The 17,455-nt window shown below is 47.5% G+C and overlaps 1 protein-coding gene and 1 long non-coding RNA gene across 2 annotated transcripts; both read left to right on the forward strand.

The window, feature by feature from the left end:
* Positions 1-571: 571 nt before the first annotated feature.
* On the forward strand, positions 572-1,684 carry LOC119366159. Its single transcript, XR_005175948.1, has 2 exons — positions 572-1,248; positions 1,324-1,684. It is a non-coding gene; the product is annotated as an uncharacterized LOC119366159 (long non-coding RNA).
* Positions 1,685-14,567: 12,883 nt separating this feature from the next.
* Positions 14,568-16,211, forward strand: LOC119366158 (malonyl-CoA:anthocyanidin 5-O-glucoside-6''-O-malonyltransferase-like). Its single transcript, XM_037631841.1, has 2 exons — positions 14,568-15,326; positions 15,410-16,211. The coding sequence occupies exons 1-2, from the start codon at positions 14,679-14,681 to the stop codon at positions 16,082-16,084; spliced, it is 1,323 nt and encodes a 440-aa protein (XP_037487738.1). The 5' UTR covers positions 14,568-14,678; the 3' UTR covers positions 16,085-16,211.
* Positions 16,212-17,455: the final 1,244 nt, after the last annotated feature.

Genomic DNA, 17,455 nt, shown 5'->3' on the forward strand with positions numbered 1-17,455 from the left:
AAAATTAAAATTATTGTGTTTCTTAAATTTTATTCTATTTTCATTATATTTTTTCTTGAAGAGGTAAACATGAACTTTTTTGAAAATTTGTGTGGATCAACAAAAAGGAAATGTAAGAAAAATTATGTATCTTCATTCTGTACCACAAGCACGCACAATATATTGTATCATCATTGTATTTTTGGAATACAAAACTATTTAAAGTTTGGACAAAGTGTCTTTTGAATAATGTTCAGGGTGGTTTTATAAAATGTTTATATTTTTGCCCAATTACATGACCAACTATTGGTTTTCATATTCTTTTCAAATTCGTGTTTATTTTTCCTTTATTGCAGACCGCTGACTAGACACTGTTGTACATGTCCTTATTTAGTTATTTGATTGAAAGAAAAACTGAATTATGGATCGGCCGACAGATGCTCACTTTAGTTTGCAGCCAAAGTGGCAATCTTGTGTGGGGGCAAAGCTGAGTTGTGATTGGTTGAGCTAGGCATCACACGGATCGCACATCCAAACCGTCTATCCCCCTGGGATCCAACGGCAAGGGAACCTTCCTTCTTTGTTGTGTTTCCTTGCGTACACACACACACACACGAGATGACAGCTTCTTTTCCACCGGGAAAAGTGGATCTCGGTCGGCCTTCCAGATCCTCCATCCTCCATTCTCCAGATCCATGGCCGCCGCCATTGCACCAAAGAAAAGGCTGGTAGCCTCCACAACCTCGCCACACACGGCCATTTTCCCCTCTGCATCCCGCAACCGCCGTGTTAGCTGCCGTTGCAACCTCTTCATCCACTACCATCTGCCGCCGTGACGATAGCATCGTCTCGCAGGCGTGGACGGCCCTGAAGGCGGATCTGGTGCAAGCGACGCCGTTGCTGTTTCTGCGGATGGTGCCCATCTTGCTGCAAGGAGCAAGCTGGTTCCTCGTGGGCGTGCTGAGGCTGGATGGACTGGCGCAACGACTCCGGGCGTGCTCGAGGTCCTGCTTAAGCCTCCACCTAACGATGCGCCTGGTCGAGTTTCGCCGCATCGCACAGGCAGGATCTCACTCTCGATCCACTGCGTGGAGTTGTGCCGCGAAGGCCAGGGGCAGCGCGTCTCCGCCGATCCATTGATGGGCCCATCCCGCTGGGCTGCTGCGCCGTACTAGGCCCGTTACCGTTGCTTCATCGCCGGCGCCGCTTCCGTCGCCTTGTCGGGTTTTCCTCCGACCTCGGCAGGCTGAGAGCCGCATGTCCCACCAGGTCCTCCGTCCTCCTCACCCTGTTGCTTTTGATTTTCCTTTCCCGTTCGTTTCTGATTTTCCGAGCCGTTCTTAGGGCTTCTCGACACGCAGGTAATACGGGCTCCATGGAGTCTTCATCGTTAGAGACAAGTTGCCGTTCAGGAGCATGGTTCGAGGCGAGATGGTTGCGAAAATGGTGTCTCCCTCGATGACAACGGCCGGTACAGCCGGATCCTTTGCCACAAAGGAACGACGATGAACCCCGGTTGACGTATGGCGAGCACCGCTGACGCTCGAGGAGCTGGAGAGTAGCTTAGTATTCTCCAGGATGCTTGTAATTTTTAGTTTTTAGGATTTTCTTGCTCACGTACATGTGCATTTCCTGGTTATTTGTGTATATTTCATTTATTTTATGAAATGAGCATATATTGTTGTGACAAAACATATTGGCTTAATAAAATTTCCATGAACCAAGAGGAGAAATGAGATGACAGATTTTTTTTGAAGGATATGAGATCAGATATTGGTGGGCCTTGGATTGACCATAATTTACTGGGCCAAAAATTTAATTGGGCTGATTACTATATGGGTCACCACTCATTACCTAATCAAAACTTGGTGGGCCAAAAAACTAATTGGGCTGGTCACTACATGGGCTGCCATGTCAAATGATGATGTGGCAAATATGTTAACGGTGTTATAAGCACGTCCGTTAAGCAAGCCTGGGTAAAATCCATGACCGCCAAGAATCGTCATGGACGACACGATGTCAAATTATGACGCGATATACATGACGGATTTTAAGTCCGTCATGGACGGGCACCCATGACAGTGTTTCACCGACCCGTGACAGATTCGTACCGTCACGTATTAACAGATTTCTTGTAGTGTGAAGCGGCCCGGACCGACCTTACATGTACGCTTACGTGAGACAGGTTCCACCGACTGGCATGCACTAGTTGCATAAGGTGGCTAGCGGGTGTCTGTCTCTCCCACTTTAGTTGGAGCGGATTCGATGAAAAGGGTCCTTATGAAGGGTAAATAGAAGTTGACAAAATCACGTTGTGGTTATTCGTAGGTAAGAAAATGTTCTTCCTAGAACCCAATTGCAGCCACGTAAAAGATGCAACAACAATTAGAGGACGTCTAACTTGTTTTTACAGCAATTGTCTTGTGATGTGATATGGCCAGAAGTTGTGATGCATGATGAATGATATATTGCGATGTATGAGATCATGTTCTTGTAATAGGAATCACGACTTACATGTCGATGAGTATGACAACCGGCAGGAGCCATAGGAGTTGTCTTTATTTTTTGTATGACCTGCGTGTCATTGAAGAACGCCATGTAAATTACTTTACTTTATTGCTAAACGCGTTAGCCATAGAAGTAGAAGTAGTCGTTGGCGTGACAACTTCATGAAGACACGATGATGGAGATCATGATGATGGAGATCATGGCGTCATGCCGGTGACGAAGATGATCATGGAGCCCCGAAGATGGAGATCAAAGGAGCTATATGATATTGGCCATATCATGTCACTATCATATAATTGCATGTGATGTTTATTATGTTTATGCATCTTGTTTACTTAGAACGACGGTAGTAAATAAGATGATCCCTTATAATAATTTCAAGAAAGTGTTCCCCCTAACTGTGCGCCGTTGCTAAAGTTCGTCGTTTCGAAGCACCACGTGATGATCGGGTGTGATAGATTCTTACGTTCACATACAATGGGTGTAAGACAGTTTTACACATGCAAAAACACTTAGGGTTAACTTGACAAGCCTAGCATGTACAGACATGGCCTCGGAACACAGAGACCGAAAGGTCGAACATGAGTCGTATGGAAGATACGATCAACATGGAGATGTTCACCGATGATGACTAGTCCGTCTCACGTGATGATCGGACACGGCCTAGTCGACTCGGATCATGTAACACTTAGATGACTAGAGGGATGTCTAATCTGAGTGGGAGTTCATTAAATAATTTGATTAGATGAACTTAATTATCATGAACTTAGTCTAAAACCTTTACAAATATGTCTTGTAGATCAAATGGCCAACGCTCATGTCAACATGAACTTCAACGTGTTCCTAGAGAAAACCAAGCTGAAAGATGATGGCAGCAACTATACAGACTGGGTCCGGAACCTGAGGATCATCCTCATACCTGCCAAGAAAGCATATGTCCTAGAAGGACCGCTAGGTGAAGCACCCATCACAAAAAACCAAGACGTTATGAACGCTTGGCAGTCACGTGTTGATGATTACTCCCTCGTCAGTGCGGCATGCTTTACAGCTTAGAACCGGGGCTCCAAAAGTGTTTTGAGCAACACAGAGCATATGAGATGTTCGAGGAGCTGAAAATGGTTTTCCAAGCTCATGCCCGGGTCGAGAGATATGAAGTCTTCGACAAGTTCTATAGTTATAAGATGAAGGAAAATAGTTCTGTCAGTGAGCACATACTCAAAATGTCTGGGTTGCACAACCGCCTGTCCCAGCTGGACATTAACCTCCCGGACGAGGCGGTCATTGGCAGAATCCTTCAGTCGCTCCCACCAAGCTACAAGAGCTTTGTGATGAACTACAATATGCAGGGGATGGTGAAAACTATTCCTGAAGTATTTTCAATGCTGAAGTCGACAGAGGTAGAAATCAAGAAAGAACATCAAGTGTTGATGGTCAATAAAACCACCAAGTTCAAGAAGGGCAAGGGCAAGAAGAACTTCAAGAAGGACGGCAAGGATGTTGCCGCGCCCGGTAAGCCAGTTGCCGGGAAGAAGTCAAAGAATGGACCCAAGCCTGAGACTGAGTGCTTTTATTGCAAAGGGAATGGTCACTGGAAGCGGAACTGCCCCAAATACTTAGAGGGCAAGAAGGCCGGCAACACTAAAGGTATATTTGATATACATGTAATTGATGTGTACCTTACCAGTACTCGTAGTAACTCCTGGGTATTTGATACCGGTGCCGTTGCTCATATTTGTAACTCACAGCAGGAGCTGCGGAATAAGCGGAGACTGGCGAAGGACGAGGTGACGATGCACGTCGGGAATGGTTCCAAGGTCGATGTGATCGCCGTCGGCACGCTACCTCTACATTTACCTACGGGATTAGTTTTAAACCTCAATAATTGTTATTTAGTGCCAAGTTGATCATGAACATTGTATCTGGATCTCGTTTGATACGAGATGGCTACTCATTTAAATCCGAGAATAATGGTTGTTCTATTTATATGAGAGATACGTTTTATGGTCATGCCCCGATGGTCAATGGTTTATTCTTAATGAATCTCGAACGTAATGTTACACATATTCATAGTGTGAATACCAAAAGATGTAAAGTTGATAACGATAGTCCCACATACTTGTGGCACTGCCGCCTTGGTCACATTGGTGTCAAGCGCATGAAGAAGCTCCATGCTGATGGACTTTTAGAGTCTCTCGATTATGAATCATTTGGCACATGCGAACCATGCCTCATGGGCAAAATGACCAAGACTCCGTTCTCCGGAACAATGGAGCGAGCAACCAACTTATTGGAAATTATACATACCGATGTGTGCAATCCAATGAGCGTTGAGGCTCGCGGAGGATATCGTTATGTTCTCACTCTCACTGATGACTTGAGTAGATATGGGTATGTATACTTGATGAAACACAAGTCTGAGACCTTTGAAAAGTTCAAGGAATTTCAGAATGAGGTAAAGAATCAACGTGACCGAAAGATAAAGTTCCTACGATCAGATCGTGGAGGAGAATATTTAAGTCACGAATTTTGTACGCACTTAAGGAAATGTGGAATCGTTTCACAACTCACGCCGCCTGAAACACCTCAGTGTAACGGTGTGTCCGAACATCGTAATCGCACTCTATTGGATATGGTGCGATCTATGATGTCTCTTACCGATTTACCGCTATCATTTTGGGGATACGCTCTAGAGACAGCTACATTCACTTTAAATAGGGCACCCTCTAAATCCGTAGAGACGACACCGTATGAATTATGGTTTGGGAAGAAACCTAAGCTGTCATTTCTAAAAGTTTGGGGATGCGATGCTTATGTCAAGAAACTTCAACCTGAAAAGCTCGAACCCAAGTGGGAAAAATGTGTCTTCGTAGGATACCCTAAGGAAACCATTGGGTATACCTTCTACTTAAGATCCGAGGGCAAGATCTTTGTTGCCAAGAATGGATCCTTTCTGGAAAAAGAGTTTCTCTCAGTGGGAGGAAAGTAGAACTCGATGAAGTACTACCTCTTGAACCGGAAAGTAGTGCAGCTCAGGAAAATGTTCCTGTGGTGCCTACACCAACTGGAGAGGAAATTAATGATAATGATCAAGGTACTTCGGATCAAGTTGCTACTGAACTTCGTAGGTTCACAAGGACACGTTCCACACCAGAGTGGTATGGCAACCCTATCCTGGAAATCATGTTGTTAGACAACGGTGAACCTTCGAACTATGAAGAAGCGATGGCGGGCCCAGATTCCAACAAATGACTTGAAGCCATGCAACCCGAGATAGAATCCATGTATGAAAACAAAGTATGGACTTTGACAGACTTGCCCGATGATCAACGAGCGATAGAAAACAAATGGATCTTTAAGAAGAAGACGGACGCGGATGGTAATATTACTATCTACAAAGCTCGACTTGTCGCTAAGGGTTATCGGCAAGTTCAAGGGGTTGACTACGATGAGACTTTCTCTCCCGTAGCGAAGCTGAAGTCCGTCCGAATCATGTTAGCAATTGCCGCATACTATGATTATGAGATATGGCATATGGACATCAAAACGGCATTCCTTAACGGGCATCTTAAGGAAGAACTATATATGATGCAGCCGGAGGGTTTTGTCGATCCTAAGAATGCTAACAAAGTATGCAAGCTCCAGCGATCCATTTATGGGCTGGTGCAGGCATCTCGGAGTTGGAACATTAGCTTTGATGAATGATCAAAGCGTTTGAGTTTATGCAGACTTATGGAGAAGCCTGCTTTTACAAGAAAGTGAGTGGGAGCTCTGTAGCATTTCTCATATTATATGTAGATGACATACTCTTGATGGGAAATGATATAGAACTTTTGGACAGCATTAAGGCCTACTTGAATAAGTGTTTTTCAATGAAGGACCTTGGAGAAGCTGCTTACATATTAGGCATCAATATCTATAGGGATAGATTGAGACGCCTCATAGGTCTTTCACAAAGCACATACCTTGATAAGATTTTGAAGAAGTTCAAAATGGATCAGTCCAAGAATGGGTTCTTGCCTGTATTGCAAGGTGTGAGATTGAGCTCGGCTCAATGCCCGACCACGGAAAAAGATAAAGAAGAGATGAGTGTCATCCCCTATGCTTCAGCCATAGGATCTATTATGTATGCCATGCTGTGTACCAGACCTGATGTAAACCTTGCCGTAAGTTTGGTAGGAAGGTACCAAAGTAATACCGGCAAGGAACACTGGACAGCGGTCAAGAATATCCTGAAGTACCTGAAAAGGACAAAGGACATGTTTCTCATTTATAGAGGTGACGAAGAGCTCGTCGTAAAGGGTTACGTCGACGCTAGTTTCGACACAGATCTGGATGACTCTAAGTCACAAACCGGATACGTGTATATGTTGAATGGTGGAGTAGTAAGCTGGTGCAGCTGCAAGCAAAGCGTCGTGGCGGGATCTACATGTGAAGCGGAGTACATGGCAGCCTCGGAGGCAGCGCATGAAGCAATTTGGGTGAAGGAGTTCATCACCGACCTAGGAGTCATACACAATGCGTCGGGGCCGATCAAACTCTTCCGTGACAACACTAGAGTTATTGCCCTTGCCAAGGAGCCCAGGTTTCACAAGAAGACCAGACACATCAAGCGTTGTTTCAACTCCATCCGTGAAAATGTTCAAGATGGAGACATAGATATTTGCAAAGTACATACGGATCTGAATGTCGCAGATCCATTGACTAAACCTCTTTCGCAAGCAAAACATGATCAACACCAGAACTCCATGGGTGTTCGATTCATCACAATGTAACTAGATTATTGACTCTAGTGCAAGTGGGAGACTGTTGTAAATATGCCCTAGAGGCAATAATAAAAGGATTATTATTATATTTCCTTGTTCATGATAATTATCTTTATTCATGCTATAATTTTATTATCCGGAAATCGTAATACACGTGTGAATATATAGACCATAATATGTCCCTAGTGAGCCTCTAGTTGACTAGTTCGTTGATCAATACATAGTCATGGTTTCCTGACTATGGACATTAGATGTCGTTGATAACGGGATCACATCATTAGGAAAATGATGTGATGGACAAGACCCAATCCTAAGCATAGCACAAGATCGTGTAGTTCGTTTTGCTAGAGCCTTTTCAATGTCAAGTATCTGTTCCTTAGACCATGAGATCGTGTAACTCCCGGATACCGTAGAAGTGCTTTGGGTGTACCAAACGTCACAACGTAACTGGGTGACTATAAAGGTGCACTACAGGTATCTCCGAAAGTGTTTGTTGGGTTGACACGGATCGAGACTGGGATTTGTTACTCCGTATAACGGAGAGGTATCTCTGGGCCCACTCGGTAATGCATCATCATAACGAGCTCAAAGTGACCAAGTGTCTGGTCACGGGATCATGCATTACGGTACGAGTAAAGTGACTTGCCGGTAACGAGACTGAACGAGGTATTGGGATACCGACGATCGTGTCTCGGGCAAGCAACGTACCGATTGACAAAGCGAATTGTATACGGGGTTGATTGAAGGGCCAATTCCAGTTCTGCCCCTAACTCGAACCCACTACTCAGTTTTGCCCCTAGTTTTTGGGTATGCTCAGTTTTGCCCCTCCGCCGTTAGTGCCACTTATAGAAATGCCCCTCCGCTCCGTTTCCGTCTAGTCAAAGCCGTTTGACCGCTCTATGGCCGTCTCCTTGACATTTTTGCCCCTGACTCCATGTCTCACTTACTGGTGGGGTCCATTCTCAAAAAACAAAACAAAAACCCGTTCTCTCACCCCTCTCTCACACACACACTTACAGGTGGGCCATGGGACCCACCGCCAAGGTCAAAATTGGTCCACGACGAGGCATGCCTGGCCGTGAGCGGCTCGCTCGCCAGCGGCTCAGCGTAGGTGGCCGGACGACCGCGAGAGGAGGGCCCAAGGCACGCAGTGTATCTGCGCGACGCATGCCGAGCGAGTTGGGCGCCGAAGCGGTTGGTGGTAACATGCGCGCGCGACCACCTAAGTTTGGTCATGGCGGCCGGCTTCATGCTGGGAGCTACAAGCGCAGAATCAAGAGGGGGAAGAGGGCGTTAGGGGCGCGACCTTACAGCGATGGCGAAACAGATGTCAAGGAGGTCCACGGTGGCTTGGGGCGGTCAAATCTAGGAGGTCAACGACGACAACCGTAGCGGAGGACGGGGTCCTGGGTGTTGTCTATGGGTGTCCCCTGCCCGATTCACCGCGTGGGCTGGACGAGAGCTGGCCTGCGGTGCTCATGGACATGCACCTTTGTCTCGAGCTAGCCTCTGGCAGAAGGAATCGTCCGATGTGTTTTAACAACATCGAATCGAATGCGGCGGTCTGAGGTTGAGGTGGGGAAGATGTGCCGTGTCACTCGGCGCTGATCGTCTCTCCTCAAATTAGTTGGCTTTTAGGATGAGGGCATCTCGTAAGAGCTTCCTGGCGAGGTGGAGGCGCCTGGGGTTGCCGTTGGCCACAAGGAGATGAAGGCAGCGGCGACGGTGGCGCTCTTCAGAGGTGAGAGAGGGAGAGGTTGTGAGGAAGGGAGGGAGGGAGAGAGGGATGGAGGGAGGGCTGCCGTGCGCGGGGAGCTAGCGGCGGCAGCGCACGGTCTCTGGGCAGCCGGCGGTCGCCGGAGTTGAGAGAGAGAGGGGCCGTGAGGTAGAGGGAGATTGGTGGGAGGTGAGAGAGAGGCCATGAGGGGCCCACATGTAAGTGAGAGGGAGAGAGGGGTGAGAGAAAGAGTTTTTCCTTTTTATTTTTTTCTGAATGGGTCCCACATGTAAGTGACACACGGAGGGAGGGGCAATATGTCCAATAAACGCCCCATAGACGGTCAAAGACCTTTGACCGAACGGTAACGGCACCGAAGGGTATTTTTATAAGGGGAACTAACGGCGGAGGGGCAAAACTGAGCATACCCGAAAACTAGGGGCAAATCTGAGTAGTGGGTTCGAGTTAGGGGCACAAATGTAAATGTCCCTTGATTGAATCCTCGACATTGTGGTTCATCCGATGAGATCATCGAGGAGCATGTGGGAGCTAACATGGGTATCCAGATCCCGCTATTGGTTATTGACCGGAAAGCCGTCTCGGTCATGTCTGCGTGTCTCCCGAACCCATAGGGTCTACACACTTAAGGTTCGGTGACGCTACGGTTGTATGAATATGAGTATGCAGCAAACCGAAAGTTGTTTGGAGTCCCGGATGAGATCCCGGACGTCACGAGGAGTTTCGGAATGGTCTGGAGGTAAAGAATTATATATAGGAAGTGCAGTTTCGGCCACCGGGAAAGTTTCGGGGGTCACCGGTATTGTACCGGGACCACCGGAAGGGTCCCGGGGGTCCACCGGGTGGGGCCACCTATCCCGGAGGGCCCCATGGGCTGAAGTGGGAGGGGAACCAGCCCCTGGTGGGCTGGTGCGCCCCCCCGGGCCCCCTCTGCGCCTAGGGTTGGGAACCCTAGGGGAGGGGGCGCCTCCACTTGCCTTGGGGGGCACTCCACCCCCCTTGGCCGCCGCCCCCTAGAGATCCCATCTCTAGGGCCGGCGCCCCCCCTGGGGGCCTGTATAAAGGAGGGGGGAGGGAGGGCAGCGGCACCTGAAGTTTTGGCGCCTCCCTCTCCCCTTGCTACACCTCCTCCTCCCGTAGTTGCTTGGCAAAGCCCTGCCGGAACTCTGCTGCATCCACCACCATGCCGTCGTGCTGCTGGATCTTCATCAACCTCTCCTTCCCCCTTGCTGGATCAAGAAGGAGGAGACGTCATCCGCTCCGTACATGTGTTGAACGCGGAGGTGCTGTCCGTTCGGCACTTGGTCATCGGTGATTTGGATCACGGCGAGTACGACTCCATCATCCGCGTTCTCTTGAACACTTCCACTCTCGATCTACAAAGGTATGTAGATGCACTCCTATCACTCGTTGCTTAGATGAACTCATAGATGGATTTTGGTGAAACCATAGGAATTTTTTTATTTTCTGCAACGTTCCCCAACAGTAACAGTTGGGCCTTGCTAGGAGGTGCTTTAAACTTCGTGTGATGCAAGCCGAACAGTGTATGCGGGCTACCAAACATGCCAGATTCTTCCCGCGCGGGCCTGGTCGGGTCAAATCCAGGCAAGCAAACACGTCCTAAAGCTCATGAGCTTGTTCAACCATGGAACGGTTCTCAATCATTCTATAGTCATTGGACTGGTCCACAACATACAGTTCACAAACATCATAGGTGGTGCCAAACTTGGATTCAAATGCGTCCCGCGGTTCTTTGGCATTTCGCGTATGTAAATATGCATCAATCAGCCTGTCACGGAACACTCTAATGACAACACCGACAAAGATTAAAGTGACATCGAGAATGCTTTGTCCTATTTAGGAATAAGTGGGACCCTCGAAGGTCTATCATCTCAACTCTTGAAGTGAGCAACCTTGAACGGGCCCGGTTCCAGAGCAGCAGCAAAACCAACCAACAAAATTGCATGAATGGATAAGGTTTTTTTATTGTGAGGAAATTAGGCCGTTCTTTATTAAGCTTAATTCAGCTTAGCATCATCACAAGATTACTAACATGACAAATCGCATATGACAGACTAAGAACATCTAGCACGTGCATATGGACCAAAGACACATGTCAAGGCAGAGAAGGGAACAATTCAAACGAGTTCATAAGAAACTCATGTGCAACAGCATCGGTCAGCCATGCATGGTGGTTGTCCACCATAGAGAAAGCAGGCGGACGTCAAGGATGTAGTCAACTTGAGCGAGCAGTTGCGCTGAGATGCTCCCCAAAGTAAAGTGACGCGCGTTGTTGCTCTGTTTTCTTGTACTACAAGGAGTTGGAGAACAACCCACCTTATATATTGATGATTCTTCTATTCAACTATCAGTATATGACTGAAAATAAACATGTACCCTATAATTTGAAAGATTTCATAATGTAAACTCGGAGAGCAACTAGTTAACGAGCGCTCCTTAGGAAGCTTCACAACAATCAGCGCCACTTCGCGCGCTCTCAGCCATTCGCTATGTGTCGCGCTCTGGGTACTCCCTATGGATTTTGGCTTTTTATTTTTTCGCATGCGTTTTCGGCTTTTTAAACGGGTTTTTTCGGGGGTTTTCAACGTGTTGGTTTTTCACCGGTCTTTCTTAGTTTTTCGATCAAAAAAATAAATTTTTGCGTTAAAAAACGCGTTTTTTCTTTTCGCGAGAGTCACGGTTTTACTTTCGCGAGAGTCATGGTCATGCCTCTCGGAAACGAAAAAAATACATTTTCTGTTTATTTTCCTTTCGCGAGAGTCATGGTTTTGCTTTCGCGAGAGGCATGGTTGTGCTTTAGCGAGAGTCACGACCGTGCCTCTTGAAAACGAAAAAAAAAACGTGTTTTCTATGCCTCTCGGAAACGGAAAAAAATGTGTTTTCTGTTTTTTTCTTTGCGAGAGTCACGGTTTTGCTTTCGCGAGAGGCACGGTTGTGCTTTCGCGAGAGTCACGACCATGCCTCTCGGAAATGAAAAAAAACATGTTTTCTGTTTTCTTTCCTTTCACGAGAGTCACGGTTTTGCTTCCGGGAGAGGCACGGTTGTGCTTTCGCGAGTGTCACGGCCGTGCCTCCTCGGAAACGAAAAAAAACGCGTTTTATTTTTCTTTTTCTTTTTCTTCCGCGAGAGTCACGATTTTGCTTCCGTGAGAGACACGGTTGTGATTTCGTAAGAGGCACGGCCGTGCCTCTTTCGGAAAGGGAAAAAACCTGTGCTCCCGGTTCGGTTTTTTCATCCGGTGTATTTCATCCGGTTTTTTGTGTGAAAGAAAGTTCGTCAAAACTATCAACATGAGATCCAGTTTTGAAAATGTCGACGCGAGGGATCCAACGACGGTTCGACATTTGGACGCACGGTTTAAGGGATAAAACGTTTTGAATAAACGGATCTACGGAAAAAGGAAAATTCCAAGTTGCGACAAGTGGCGCACATGCAACACACCACTTGTCGCAACCCGGGAAGGTTGGAGTGATCTTTGCAACGAGTACTCCTCAACTAGTGATTTCGTTAAACTCAGTCGAGATATACTACAAGATTTAGTGGGCGAGGCCACGCGCTTCAAGGGCGGCGTGGCGCTCGGGGTGACGGTGCACCACGGTGTCGCCAACGGGCGGTCGCTATGGACGTTCGTCGAGGCGTGGGCGACGGCGTGCCGGGGCGAGACGCAGGCCGCGACACCGTGCTTCGACCGCTCGATTACTTGTCAAGCCTTGAAAATTAAGAAGTATAGTGTATAGTATAAAAAAATTGAATGATGGAGCTTTGAGAAATTGTTGACGTGGTCAAAATCGGGTGACCCAATTTTAATTAGAGACTTCAATTGAATGTGGACTCCTTAAAACTGGGGAGCTTAGTGTTATACCGAAAATCCATCTCTGCACCCGAGCTCATCCACACCCGCGCTGATGAAAAAAATCAAAACAAATACTAGAAAAATTTAAAAAAATCCAATATTTTTTTTGTGCGGTAGACAATATGATGCGTGAGCTCCACTCCAATTTGGAAATCATTCGGACATCTGAGGAGCTCTCAGCAAAAGAGACAAAATGAGGGTCTGTAAAAATGTTTACTGTTCATGTACTATCTTGACCGGATTTTGTCTTTTTTGCTGAGAGCTACTCAGATGTCCAAATGACTTGAAATTTGGAGCGGGCCTCACACATCAAATTTTCTACTGCACAAAAAAATGTTGATTTTTTTTGAATTTTTTAATTTTGTATGGATTTTTTTCTAACCGGGTGCAGATGAGCCTGAGCACCGAAACGCCCTACTCGTGTTATAGTCTTATAGAGGATAGACTAAGAACATCTAGCACGTGCATATGGACCAAAGATACATGTCAAGAGAGAGTAGAGAACAGTTCATATGAGTTCATCAGAAACTCATGCGCAGCAGCATCGTCGGCCATGGTGGTTCTCCGCCATAGAGAAAGCAGGCGGATGAGCGTCGAGGAAGTAGTGAACTTATGCGAGCAGTCGCGCTGAGACGCTTCTCAAAGTAAAGTGAAATCGAGTGAGTGAGTACGATGAGGCGCGCGTTGTTGCTATATTTTCTCATACTACGAGGAGTCTGAGAACAGCCCACTTATACATTGATGATTCTTCAATTCAACTAGCAGTATACTTTTTTGAAAAGGAGAATTACACATGGCCTCTGGATCCAGTGATACATGCAACCATTTTATTGAACTAGGTAGCAACAAAGTACATAGTTCAAACAAGTTCCCAAGCAAGTCGAACAAAAGGAATAAAATGCCATTGCCGGTGATGATAGATCAAGATGACTAAACACCTATCCTATCATCGGACCGTCATCCAAACCGGTTGTAGGTATCTCATGCTACCATGTCTCAGCGGTTGCAACCATAGGCCATATGCTCTCTAACTTTCGTGACTGAGTAATGAGGACGTATCGATTCATCCTGACGCCTGGAAGATGACCTGCAGAAAGATGGTGATGTTGTGTTTATTAAATATAGCGTCATTCATATAGTTCCATATAGCTCAAAGTAATGCACCCACTTCGACTCGAATATATGCCGCGGTCTTAGGCTTTACCCCGTTTAATCAAGTCCCAAATAAACCGGAGATGCTATTTTTCTTTTTCTTTTTTGCGGGCCTGGAGATGCTATTAGGAGGAATGATATTAAATGACACATGTATTGTACATCACAATAACTTGGCTAGTGGTTATTCCAGAAAAAGAATGTTGGATTGATTCATCCCGATCACAAAAACAAAAAGGTGTTGGCTCTATATATCAACTAGCTAGCAGTATATGATTAAAAATACACACATACCATACAATTTGAAAGGTTGCAGAAATTAAACTCGGCCGAGATACAAGATTTAGTTGACGAGGCCCATAAAATCTAACAGAACTGACCACTGGAAATTTAACGCTTCAAGATAAAGCGAGGCGCTTGCATTTTGGCAGAACTGTCATGGTTGTTGTACGGTAGTAGTCGGTAGGGTATCATCGATCTAGATATTTCTTTTGGCTGGAATGATAGATCTAGAATTGATTACATGTCCACAATCAGGAACATGGCCGTGCTAGTTTTCGTTCACTGGCTTGGCAGTACAAGGCGCCGTGCACCCGTGCTCTTTCAGCTCATATCATTCCCACACAAAACCCACGAAGGGGCCGCCACTGCTTGCTCAGGCGTGCCATGTCTCCGGTGAGAGTAATCCACGCGAGCTACGTCAACGTGCCGGCAACCGCCGCGCTGCCGCCGGAGCCGATCAAGCTCACCGCGATGGAGGCGTCGTGGGTCGTCGTCCCAGTGCTGCAGCACGTCCTGCTGTATGAGGGCGAAGACATGCCGCCCTTCAACGAAATTCTCCAGTCCCTCAGGTCTTCCCTGACCGCGACTCTGCGCAGCTTCGCGCCGCTCGCCGGCAAGCTCGTCCACCTAGAGGACACCGGCGACGTCGGCCTCAGCTGCTCCTCCTCAGACGGCATCAATTTCGTCGTCGCAGAGTCCGACGCCGACATCCACCACCTCGCCGGCGACGAGAAGCAGGACGTGCACGTGCTCGAGCGGCTCGTGCCGGAGGTGGACATGGGCGAGCTGCCGACCCCCGTGCTGGCCGTGCAGGCCACGCGCTTCAAGGGCGGCGTGGCGCTCGGGGTGACGGTGCACCACGGTGTCGCCGACGGGCGGTCGCTATGGACGTTCGTCGAGGCGTGGGCGACGGCGTGCCGGGGCGAGACGCAGGCCGCGACACCGTGCTTCGACCGCTCGCTCGTCAAGCTGCCCGGTGGCCAAGAGCTGGCCAGGAGCTTCTTGAGAAAGTACGCGCCAAATCTACCAAAGGTATGCTCACTCAGCCCCGAAATATTTCATCCAGTTCCAAAAACGTACTACTACTGTAGGTGACAAAATCGAACGCGTTTCAGGCGGCATATCCGGCGCCGCTCTCAGAGGACCATGGACGGTTGACGCGCCGGACGTTCACCGTGGACGCGCGGGGCATCCAGCGCCTCAAGGAGCACATCGTGCGTCTCGGTGAATCCTCCGTCGCCGCCCCGCCTCGCCCCCCGTCCACCTTCATCGCCGTCGTCGCGCTCGCCTGGACGTGCTTCGCCCGGTGCAAGCCGTTCGCCTCCGACGACGTCGTGATGGTCGGCTTCCTCGCGGATGCCCGGCACCGCCTCGACCCTCCCGTCGACGCGGGATACTTGGGCGCGTGCCTCACCGGATGCATCGCGAGCATCCCCGCGCGCGAGCTCCGCGACGAGCACGCCCTGGCGGCGGCGGCGCGGGGGGTCCAGGAGGAGGTCCGCAAGAAGACGGAGGACCCGATGGCCGGGTGCGATTTCCTGGCACCGGCGTTCACTGTCGCCATGGAACGGCTGATGAACGTGTCGGGCTCGTCGAGCTTCCGGGCCTACGAGCTGGCGGACTTCGGGTGGGGCAAGCCGATGCGGACGGAGAACACCAGGATGATCCGCGACGGACAGGTGGCGCTGATGCGCGCCAGGGACGGCCAGGGCGTGCAGGTGTCGGTCTCGCTGCTCGAACCAGGGCAAATGGCCGAGTTCAAGTCTCAGTTGCTCGAGTTAGTCGGTTAAATGTAGCAAGTACCCCTCCATTTATTTTTACTTGGCATATAAAATTTGTGTGAGCATATAGTTTTAAAAATAAATATTTACAATACTATAATTATACAAGATGAAGTACTCCACATTCTGAATATCATATCATCATATTCCAGTATTTGAATTGCTGACAGCGCTTGCCACGCTGTACATTCTGTTTTGGATTGCAACTACCCGTCCCGATCCCGACTAGACCGAGAGCCCCCTGTTTTAGATATGGACATCACGCTTGACAAAGCTTTTATTTCTTGTCGCGAAAGGACTAATGTTATATATCAAATATCTCAAGGGTTTACAAACACATCTTTACAAGAAAAAGACATTCAAATCTTTAGTGTGTCAAAGTCGGACGCGAATTTTTGGGATATGGTGGCACACGAGGATATTATCCCGATGATTGCTGCTAGACGATTCGTACTTAATATAGCGATTGATTGGATACTGCGGCAATATACATGGATAAGTTAGTGAATGCACAACGTTAATAAAGTAGACATGGGCCAACTATAACTGAATTTAATGCAGAAAGACTGGTGTGTTTATGATCAGGGTGCAGGGTGGCAGGCTACCCATCAGTGCAATTAACATTCGTGACCTGGGCGGTAGTAAATGAGGCATGTTCCTAGTTAAAACTACTCACCCATCCTGCAGTATGGTGTAGTGCAGTTAGTTCTTCTTTTTATTACGCTAGTATATTGTTTAGTGCACTCATAGTACTATGGATTAGTGGAGTATTAATGTCACTCATCAAAAGAAGCCTAGCTGCAATACTACTGGCACATTGATTAAACATAAATTTATCGACTAATACAGTACTACTAGTACATAGATCATCGGCCGAGCACACGAACTTAACTGCAACCATGATAAACTTGCTCATATATATATTGGTAATTAAATACAGCTTGTAGATATTTTCATATTGTAAAGTTCAGTTAGAAATTCGTGAGTGTATTTTGATGTCCCTAATTTGTTCACAAATGTGTATTGTAATTTTTGTTTAACATCCAAAGTATGATTGTAAAGCTGAGATCCACTAGTGCAGAACCGGGCAATAGCACCGGTTCGTAAGGCCCTTTAGTGCCGGTTCCGTAACCGGTACTAAAGTGTGGTCACTAAAGCCCCCCCCCCTAGTACCGGTTCAGCACGAACCGGTGCTAAAGGGCAACCACGTGGCACGAGCCAGCTCCGGGGGCCTGGAGCCCTTTAGTACCGGTTGGTAAGACCAACAGGTACTATAAGGTTTGGGGTTTTTTAGTTTTATGATTTCTTTTTCATTTAATTTTGTGTTTCCATTTTTTTTTCGTTTGCTGGTATTTTACGATACTACACATTGTAAACGTT

The sequence above is a fragment of the Triticum dicoccoides genome, chromosome 2B (assembly GCF_002162155.2).
Source record: "Triticum dicoccoides isolate Atlit2015 ecotype Zavitan chromosome 2B, WEW_v2.0, whole genome shotgun sequence".
Classification (NCBI taxonomy): Eukaryota; Viridiplantae; Streptophyta; class Magnoliopsida; order Poales; family Poaceae; genus Triticum; species Triticum dicoccoides.